Source organism: Malurus melanocephalus, unplaced genomic scaffold (assembly GCF_030028575.1).
Source record: "Malurus melanocephalus ecotype Western Australia unplaced genomic scaffold, MMel_1.1 scaffold_33, whole genome shotgun sequence".
In the NCBI taxonomy this organism is placed as follows: Eukaryota; Metazoa; Chordata; class Aves; order Passeriformes; family Maluridae; genus Malurus; species Malurus melanocephalus.
In genome coordinates this window covers 2,637,942-2,649,049 of record NW_026623265.1, presented here as the reverse complement: position 1 = coordinate 2,649,049, position 11,108 = coordinate 2,637,942, and the positions used below count along the sequence as shown (strand labels likewise).

At 35.1% G+C, this 11,108-nt stretch overlaps 1 protein-coding gene across 1 annotated transcript in view; it reads left to right on the top strand.

Moving 5' to 3' along the window:
• Positions 1 to 5,123: 5,123 nt before the first annotated feature.
• ADGB (androglobin) overlaps positions 5,124 to 11,108 on the top strand; it is a gene marked incomplete at its 5' end in the record, with an annotated part of 91,010 nt that continues 85,025 nt past the window's right edge. The window contains 3 exons of the mRNA XM_057363966.1: positions 5,124 to 5,273; positions 8,263 to 8,355; positions 10,611 to 10,682. Coding sequence (XP_057219949.1) covers positions 5,124 to 5,273; positions 8,263 to 8,355; positions 10,611 to 10,682 — 315 coding nt within the window. The remainder of the gene's footprint in view (positions 5,274 to 8,262; positions 8,356 to 10,610; positions 10,683 to 11,108) is intronic.

Here is an 11,108-nt window from a genome sequence, read left to right as displayed (position 1 = left end):
ATGTTTTATATTCAATTTCTGACTTCAGGTTTTAATACAGGAAAAAGGTTTAGTTRGGATAAATGGATCAAAACAGCAAAAGATACTCAATTTTAGCTGGAATTCTAAAATTACAAAGACAAAAATTCAGACAATATTTATAGCAGAACAATTGGAATCAGGCTGAAAACAAGGAACAAACAAGAAATAGAAACTTTTAGAATCTACTATGCTTCTAGGCCACTATTTTCCATCAATTTTTACTTTAAGTAATGTCCAAGGCACATGACTATGTACGATTTGCACAAGGGATTTGMCATATAGAGATTTTCTTCCCTCTTGTAGAATCTGGAAAGCAAACCAAGAGGGAACAACTTGGTTTCCATTAATGTGAAGGCAAATGTGAAGGTAACGTGAAGGTAAGAAAACACATGGACTTCTAGCCAGCAAAGCTAAATGTGAGGCTAGGTGGCCATTTCTCCTAGCAAATGTGTATGTCTTCAAAACAGGCTCATTCCTGACAAGTTACTGAGGTCTATTAGTAGATTGTCTGACACCTACAAGCACATCAGCTATGTTTAGAAATGAGAATATCACACTTGAAAGCAGTGATCTAAGTTACAAACCCCTTTAAAAATAATATGTCTATAAAGAAAAATCAGTTGGTGTTCATCTTTCTATCATCACTTTAATTTTCCAGTTTGATCTTGTTTCACACAGAAAGCACTCTGTGCTTTTTGAGGAAGAAATCCTACMCCATTACAGAAAAGTGAAATGAGAATAAACCAGTTGTCATAGACTTTGCAAATAACTATGATTGCAACATAGTTTGTTTTTGTAAATATRTTTTACATTTATTTGTTTTGCACATCATACCTGAATGGCATCCATGACTTGCGTCTCCCCACACTTGAGAGCTCTGAGCATGTAGACTAGAATGTTTTGCTTCTGCAGAGAATCCTGTAAGTTTTGGCTCCAGTATCCAAGATAAGATTAAAGGCAAGGTATTGTAAACAACTCATTTGTGTTTTGGGTGGTTTTTGGTTTTTTTTTGAATTGCTGCTGACTATTCTGATAATAAGGAAATTCTGTATTCCTCATTAGCTGCTTATTAAATCATGTGATTGTGACTCATTCTGTTCATTTCCCTTCTTAAGAATTGCACTAGGTATGAAGAAAAATTGCAAATATTTTTGCCACTGATACTTGGTCAAACTTTCTYGTATCATTTAGAGATTCTTATGAACTTGAGTGTTACCATGGTTTCTGCTCTGGGTTTCTAAGATTTGAGATGCTACTTTTAAAAAATCATTTCAGTAATTATAGTTTAAAAGAACTTTCTGCTATAAATAAGGTCTTCAAAGGAGTCTTTTGTCTTTGAGGTTGGAAGAGATGAGAAAAAAACTTAAGTAGTTTCCCTGCAGGACAGATTTGGGGAAAAAGTTGAACCATGTGTTTGTTCACTGCCTTCTTTTTCCTAAAATAAAAACTTTTACTGAGGCTAGAAGTTGTTTGTTTTGGACTGTTCCAACATTCCACAGAAAGGGACATTTTTTTTTTTTTACTTCCTCTCAGCATCTTCTTGAATTCTAAAAACCTTCATGGTGTCACAAAATTATTATTGTCTGGTCATCCAGAATGACATGAGTWCTGGGAAAGGAAGGTTGGAGTAGCCATGCTGTTCTAAAAGTAACTGGCAATATTTCTGTACTCTCGAGAAGATGCCCTTCAATGTTGTTGGGTTCCCTCTCTAAGGAATGGTCATAGATATTTTAGATACCTAGATATTAGGTAGATCTATCTATTTTAGGGAGAAAATATTTGCTTCCTAGCTTCCTAGGCTTCTCCATTGACCAAGTTGATGAGATCAAGCTTACAGAGTGCAGAAGTTTGTATGTCTGTATACTAAAACACTATATTTAACTTGAAAGCACACACTTCCCATACCTTGTGGGCTTGTTTCCTGTCTCTCTACTAAATCTGAAGTCTCGGAAAAACTTAGGTTRCAATCTATCTGCATTTTCCCCGTTGTACTTGTCTATCCTGCCATCCCCTCTTTCCCCTGTTGGCACTGTATCAATTATACCAGTATTCTTGGAGAAGCTGCTTAAGCAGTCGGAGGTGAATTACCGCTAACTTCATGGTATTTCATTTGGCATTTTTTCCTTCCTTTTCCTCCTTTAGGGTTTAGTGCAGGATTAACAAGAAGTCTGCCAGTAASCTGGTATTTAAAATACTGTTGCACAATGAAGCCATCCAGCCTGAGCATAAAATACCAGTAGTTTGCATCGTCCTTGTGGCTTACAGTTTGTTTCAAAGAGTTCTCACAGTTACATTATTCAATTATTGTAATAGTGGAACTTGTTTATGGCATTACTCAAATACAGAATTTAAGTAATTCAGCTGCCTTTTTTCATTTATTGCTTATATTTGGAGGCCAATTAAATTGCAGTTATTTGTGGATTTTCCAGGTTTTATTGAATTATCCTTTTTGAGTTGCAATAGCTTTAGATTTCCACAACTTAGTTTAGGCATCTCAGTCATAGGTAGCATTGTTCCCATGTCTTCCACAATGTTAATGGTGAGGGTATTCTGTTATGTCAAAGGGTGGTGGAAAGAAATTTTCTGTCTTAGTGTGATAGTAAGCTAAGTAAGTCTTCCATAGCTCATTGTTGCATTTTAAAACTATGCTTTGTTGTTATTCCATTATTGTCCCAAAGCACTCGGAAATCTTATAGCAAGAAATGAGGAGGAGCTCTGAGTAACATGGTCTAGTGGAAGGTGTCCCTGCTCATGGCAGGAGGGGTGGAACTAGATGATCTATAAGGTCCCTTCCAAAGCAAACCATTCTATGGTTCTATGAATTATTGCAATTATCGTTAACTTTATTTGGGAATAACATCAGGATATCTTTATTATTATTATAAGTAAGACAAATTTCCATGCTTCTCTATAAATATTTAAAAGAGCAGATGCAGATTTAGAAGTGGGAAAAAAGATACAAAAAAATTAGGAGTAGTCCTTTAATATTCAAAATTGCTGCATATGCCTTTCATATTTCATCTGAAGTAAGAAAAAAGTACAAAAAARGAGAATTTTAACTTATAATCTTTTTACTGTGTATAAGAAACTGCCAGAAGTCACATTTAAATCAGTGTTAGAAGTGTTCATGTTTTAAAATACCACAAATGTTGAATCTGTCGATACAGCCAGCACTTTGTTTTTCTTTGTTCCTCATGCATGCGGTTAATACAGACACAACAGATTCTTTGAAACAAGTGGAAATGATACAKGCATTCATGGTAATATGGAGAAACTGATAAAAACTTCAGGGTTTTTCAATTGCTTGTTAAATATTATTGAATATATAATGAAGCATCATTTGAGTCTTCAAGAAAACATATGGAGAAAATATACCACTAATGTAGGATCAAACGTAATAGAGTCCATTTACAGATGACTGAGGTGATAAAGGTGAAAAAACAAAGTATCGCTCTACAGGCTACATCTTCCTTCCAGTTAGGGAAGTAGAAGCTATGTTTGGGTGGTTTTTGCACAGCAGAAGGCACAGATGGTATTGAATTTTAACAGCTATTTTCCATTAAGAGTTACTGGTAGTGAGAATGAATGTAGTTAATGCCTAGACACTGAGAAATCTTTATTTTTACCGATGTCTTTGTCCTTACTATTGCTAACAACTAAAGTACTATGGAATTATAGAAAAACTTTGATTGAACGGTGCCTCTGGGAGCCATTTAGTCAAACTCCTACTCAAGCAGGACCAGTTTACATGTGGTTGCTTAAATTCATGGGGTTTTTTTGTGTTTAAAGAGTCTCCAAGTACTGGATTACCAAGATCCAAATAACTTCAGTCAGCTCCCTTGGTACCTTTGCTCTCATCCCAGCAAGTCCCATGGGGCTGTGTGCGTCCAAACGGCTTAGGTGCTGCCCAGCTCCTTCCTCTACTGCAGATAATTCTCAAGTCCCACACACTCTGTAAATGGACTGGGAGGCCTGAGAGCCAGGTGTGCCAACAACACCCAAGACACAAAAAGACATTGAGTATCTTGGCCTTTCCCATGTTCTTTGTCTCTAAGTTGTTCCCCACCCCACTGAGCAGCAGACATGCACTTCCTGATTTGTCTCTTGCTGCCAATGTACTTATGGAAGCTTTTTTCCTTGTCCTTTACATCCTTTGATTATTTCTATTCCAGCTGAGCTTTTTCTTTTGTAGTTTCATTGCTCTGCACTTGAGCAATGTCTCTGTTCTTCCCTGCTTCCATCTTCTGGATGATTTGGCTTAATAGTGTTTTAAGATGTCACTAGCTGCACACTATTTTCCCTAGTCAAACTATTAATTTAAGTAGTCTGTGTTTAACTTTAGAATGTAGTTACACATTTTCTTGTACTTATATAGGAGCAATGAATGAATATTCCAGCAAATTCAGTTTTTCATCCCCTTTTATGCACTGGAAAGATAAAGTGCACTGGTGCACAAATGCTACTTTGTGGCTGTGAACACATTGTGTATTAGTCTTGTGAAAATCTTTTCAGTCTCTCATCGTTTTGCCAGAACGATGAAATCCTAGAAGAAGGTATTGAGAGAGSTGGTAGCATAAGAGAGAATGAAACTACCTGGAGACAGCACTTTCTGGTCTAGCAGCTCACAGATGCCTGGAAGTGGGAGTCCTTTTCCTCAGGACATCTTTTAACCATGGCAAGCTCCTTTTGGTTATTTAAAGCAAATAAATCATATAAAAGGAAAGAAAGCCTTCAGATGGATGAGTGAGTTGAGCTGAGTAATCAATACTAGGACTGGCATAAGATTGGAAGAAGTACAATGTGGCTTGAAGCAGGGGAAAGGAAGACAGAAGAAACTATCCTCAAATTCTGCTTTTGTGCTTCAGCTATCCCATTTACTTCAGCAGAATTTCTTGTATAAGTGCATTTAAGTATTTTTTTGGTTGATACCTAATAACATCAAGCACTTCTATAGATTTGCTTATCTTAATGACAAAAAACATTGTTAAAAACCACTGAAATTTCTGTTACAATACATTAAAAATAATATTTTATAAGATAAAAGTCTTCCTACTACCCTTGTCTAATATGCTGTTCATTTTTATTCATACCACTATGTGTTTCCTAGGGTACCTACACCTTACAAGGTACCTGCTCCAAATGAGAAGTGGAAATTTCCTATTTGGCCAGAATGGAATGATGCAGATATCAATGCAGAAAAATGGGATCTTGGAAAAGCTGCAAAAGAAAAAGCTGTAAAAGGTCAAATTTTAGTAAGTTGTGTGACATGTATTATTTCTACTTCATTTTTGTACTTGTATTTAATAAAGTATTTGTCACCACTTCAAAATAATATGTTGCTGATAAATATATTAATTTTCAATCATGCATTTTCAATATAAGTACTTCCCTACTAAGCTATAGTAAGAAACCAGAAGTATTGTGCATTGTTTATTTGCTGCTTTTAAAATGAACTGTTAACATATCTGTGTGCATTAATGGGTGTACATTAATGGTTTTAAAAAAATGCAACCCCRGAATCTTTTTCTTAACAAAACTAAAACTGGGGATGTAAGAAGAGCTGAACTGTTATATGTCAGAGCTTGCTCTTCTCAAGGCACTGCAGTTTCTGTGGACTCAAAAGGTTTAATGCATCCCTCTTTATTATGGCAAAAACGGATATTGAAGTATTTTTTTKGGTACACTTCAGTTTCTGGACTTGTGAAACAGTGTCAGCAGCTTTAGTACATAGAAAATGATTTGAGGGAATATCATCATAGCACCTGTCATGCTATGTTTTCTGTTTTCAACAGGAAAACAGAAAAATTCCTGTTTTCCAAATTTGGAATGATGTAAAAGTGTCATGGATTTTTTACTCCTTCAAAATGGTTATCATTGCAGAATGTGTGTGTCTTTTATGTAGAGTAATAAATTTATTTATTGAAGAGTTTCTTAAACTCAGCATTTTAAATTGAAATTTAAAATGCATTTAATACCACACTTTTGCATCTATTTTATATGCAAATTCCGCATTGCTTCTATGTTTCTTCTGAATGTGTCCTTTTGTAAAATGTTTATGCTTCATGTATTTTTCTAGATTTTTTTTTCGTATCCCGAAGTTAACTATATTATACTCCTATGAGKCCGAAGTACTGTTTTGAGAGAAGGTATACATTCAGCCCTGAATACTGCCATTAACTTGTCAAGTAAATAATTTTCCTTTGTGTTCTTCTRTTTTATTACCATATTTGGTGTATTTGGGCTGTACTTAACATTTTTCTAGCACTAATTTATTAGGTCTACCAGACCTAATACGTAGGTCTTTATTTTGAAGTTTATGATACATAAACTTCAAAATAATTATGTCTGAAAACCTTTCTTCTGTTTTAGTACAAGAGGCAGTCTGCGTCATTTACTGGACTCTTCAGTCCTTCAGCTATAAGCTGTATGAAACATTGCTTGTTTTATGTATTTAAAGAAATTGTATGGCAGTCACAACAGATGAATGTACAGATCTAAAGACTTTTGTAACGTGGCCTCTTGATTCAAGCAGGTAGCCAGAATTCAACATTGTATAGGCTATTTCAGTCAGAAAYAAAATTAGCAATGGCATCCAGGACCTCCGACTACACTTAGAACGTGAATATAAACAGTCCTATTTTCTTGTGTGGGAAAAGGAATCAGAAATGATCTCTTTCCTTGTAAYACTGAAGGTCTTTTATCAAGCACCCCTACACAATGACCTCTCTTAGATCTGTGCACTGTGTTGCTGAGATCATGCATTTGATCTTGTCTTTGTCTCTTGTGCCCATTTCTTCCATGTCCTTCCTGTAGAACTTGTGGTTGAGTCACAGCATAAACTCCTGAGACKTAGCACTTGTCTCTTACAGCCACCTTAAATGAAAGATAAGTTAAACTTGATTTTTTCAGCCAAGTTTAGCTAAACCTACAATATTCTTCTTCTAAGTATTCTTTGCACAAGTAAGCTAAAGAGAGGTATGTCTTTCCAGGTTTGGGTTTTTTTAGTGTTTCTTTACGTAGTGTTGTGTCATTCCATCTGCCTTGTTTCTTTGATTTATCTAGTATTTAAGAGCTAAACTTTCCTGTTATGCCATGAAGTCAGGGTTGGATGTCTCTGAAAATAGGATATAAACTCTGTTAATACAGTTTTTTATGGTCCAGGCTCTAAAGCTTTCTTTGAGCTTTCAGAAAAAAAAGAAAAAGTAATCCTAAAATATTCCTTCCCTCCCCTCCCTCCCAATTTCTCTTTTTTTCCTTCAAGTACTGACAGTTTGTTGCAGTTCAGTATGTTGAAGGAACTTACACAATGAAACAAATAAATAAATAAATAATGTGGGGAAGAGATTATTTGTCAGTCTTTGGTTTATGTATAGCTTTTATGCTTTTGTGATGTACTTTGTTTTGCCTACTTTTAATCATTAAGTACTCAAAGTATAACATATTTTTATTCTGAGCAACTCTTACTCTTCTGTGGTCTGTAGAAGATAGAGTGCATCATAGACTGTGAAATAGACCCGAGTAAAACATGCCCAAAAGCTGTTTAAAATGCAGGCACAACTAAAAGGCATTAACCATGTAATTGGTTTCTCAGTCAGCACAACCTGGATCAGAGGCATGTCCTCATCCTACCTTATTCTAGTAAATAGACAAATATCATTTATCCTGACACCTTCTATACATATGGAGGACAAGTATCACTTCAGAAACGCAAGCTGGAAAACTGAATGGGATTCTCTCTTTAATGGGCTAATTCATGCTGTATAATTATAGTTCTCTGTTTTCTATAGCAGTGTTAAATGCATAGAACATGGGGTGTTTTGTGTGTCTAAATATCACTTTAGATATTTACTTTCAGTCTTCAAAAGCTATAGAAATAAGTGAATTGGAAAAAAGTACATAAAAACAGCTTGGCAGAAGAGTACCTAACTTAAAAGCTTAAGCATTTATTTTTGAGATATTTCTGAAATGGGGAAAAGAAAAAAAATAATTTCATATAGACCTATTAGAAAGTGCAGACTGCATTAACTTGTCAGGACAATGTAAATGGCTTTTCCACTCAATCTTCATTTGGGGCTTTGGGCTCTTTTAGTTCAGTTGTAGATATTATTAGTTCTTTTTTAGACTGTTTTGCTCCTTAAGTGAATTATTCTGTGAACAATATATCATTTTGAATCTCATGGAAGATAAAATACTGTAATTAGTAAAAAGTCATCCATTTTTGTTCATACATATTTTATATAGCCTGGATTTGACGATCCTGAAGGGAAAATAAAGTTGCCACCATCCTTCAAAGTGCATTCATGGAAACGTCCACAAGAGTTTTTAGGAAAAGAGGTAAGAAACAAKCAAGGTCATGATGAAAAAATGCTGCTTGCCTAGCTTGTGGAAGGTAGAGTGAAAYTAACAGAGGAAATTAGTTCAACAGGTAAAAGCCACTTGACAGCACACAATTATCCTGTCCTGGAAACTGGTGTACACGATAGGTCAAAGGCCCATGTGACAGCTGTCCTGTGCTGCACACAAGGCTGGGCCCTGGGGCTGGAAACCCTGGGCACTGGGTTAGCTCACATAGCTGATGGTAACAGGGGAGCCTCAAGCATCTCCTGCTTCTTACTGGCAATTAGATCACCTACGTCTCCTGGCCTTTATGTAACCACAGCAGCAACTTCTTATGCCAACTTCCTTTAATTTTAAAGCAGAAATGATGAGTAGAGTTGTCTTCTTGTGAGAATATCCTGTCATAGCTCAAATCTTATCATAGCTCAGTAATACCTAAATGGCTAATACCAAAATGGRTGGGATCTGCACAGAATGCTGCATAGATGAATCAGAGGCCTGCTTGATGCCACACACTGGGTTTCCAGTGTCCAAAAGGACATAAGGTTACCTGTACTAACGCACTTCTTTACAGTTAGCTGTGATAACAGCATTCTCAATGATACTATTCAGAATCTGAGAGCCTTTATTACTGGGATATGATCACCATGGACCTTTGCACTTTCTGGTGCAAAGTATCATGGCATTGTATGCTCCCACATCTACTACACTTTTGGATTCCTGTGTTTGTTTGGAAGACAACTGGACAGAGAGATGCCTTTATATTTTTGTGGGGTTTTTTTTCTCATTACTGTCTGAAAAATTTCTGTATGTTCCAGCTGAGACTTCCCTTGAATAGGTGTCTGAAGTAAATATTTATCATGAAACCATAACTAACTTTACCAGAACTACAGTACTTTTTTTTCACTTCAACTATCATATTTCTCTGGGCTACACAGAGTATACATCAATGTCTTTGACAGTCCTTGTCTGTAAGGTAACCATAGCATTTTAAAATTATGCATAGATGTTATTATTTTTTTTAATTAATTGCAAAGAAAATAAGCAGCCTCTCATTTAAAAGGTTATAGTTACAACACTGTTATTWATCTAAGTTTTAGGTGTTTTGCTTCAGATGAAATATTGACATTCTAAAGCACTTGAACTGCCCTTCTAACTTCTTCAGGCTTGTCAGTTTTCCTTCTGTCAGCTTGTCAGTTCCATTTTTTATTAACTAGACACTAAACAGCTCTAAGTTTAATTTTTAATGGAGGAAGGAGAGGGGGAGGTCAGAGGARTAATTGACAAGACCAAAAGATTGGAAAGGAAATGCTGCCAAAAAGCATAAACTGAGTGGAGGTATCTGAAAGATGAGTACATGAGAACTGGCACCTAGAAAGCCATAGAAACATGTATTCATATTAAAAATAGCATTTAAAATCTGTGTCTAGAGTACTATGGAGAAATAATTTGTTTTCTTTAGGACCTGGTTAAACTTTGATGCTTCTTTTGATCCAATATGTATTTTGAATCAGGAAGCAATGATTACCAGAAATTTTATATAGAAATTAATGGAAATGTCAAGCAATAAAAGGCTATTAAGAATGACACACATTATTACCCGGCATATTTGTAACTATAGAAGAAAGCATAAACAAGCCTGTTTGGTGTAATAAGCAAAGAATCAATCAATGGACACCAGTATGTGATGAGAGGCACAGATACATTTAGGTCAATAAACTGCAATCCCATCATATTAATACTAAACTGCTTACAAAAAAAGAAAATGGGCTGTATAAACAGTTATGAAAACCATGAAATGCTGACAAAGGTTTGACAAAGTTGCTATTGATACTGACAATACCACCATCTAACTGACCATGAGGAAATAAATCCCTGTGAACCCTGGTGGGTGACTAAGGAAATTGAAATATGAGACAGTGTTATGATCACAATTTAAATCCAGAACTACAAATATCTTAAGATATTGAGGGCACCTCARTTTATCTATGTGATTATTTAATTTGATACTCTTTAAATCTCCCAGTAAAAATAATAATTATTTTTTAAGAATCCTGAACATCTACATTTTAAGGAAGTTTTATTGAGAAATACCAAAACATCTACAAACTGAYTGCTTCTAGTTTGCAAATGTGTAATGAATGTTTGCCAGATTTCTAATATTTGCATGTTACTGCAGTTAAGCGCTAATATTAGTTTAATTTTTTCCCAGATAATTTAGCTATGCACCTAACTAATTTACTTTCTCCTAGGTTCCTGTGGTAGTTCAAAATGAAACCTCATTTGACCTTATTTCAGCGAATGAGCACATATTTTGTAATGAGGTAGGTGGAAATACATTAACGTCACTTTGAAAAAAAAAGATTATTTAATTTTTATTGTCTATCTTTAATATTTGAATTTCACTCCAAATTCCTACCATGAAGAAATAAGTTGTGACAAATGTTTTAGAGTGGAAAAGGAATGATGGTAATAAAATGGCAAGAAATTATCTAGATTTTTATAATTAGTGTTTACCTTTTTTAGAATTTGAAAAATCAGTGATGGTAAGAGATTTTCCAAACTTAAAAAAAAAAAAATAAAGTCTAGGAACTAATCTAATTACTAGTGGATAATATTGTCCAAAGAAAGGAGCAAATAAAGGCTGTATTAGAAAGGATTTCCATTTTTCATTCAACTTTCCTGAAATCCTAGTGGGCCCTCATGTGAGTGCAAATGTCTGTGACCCAGACAGTCTTTTCCATCTCTCC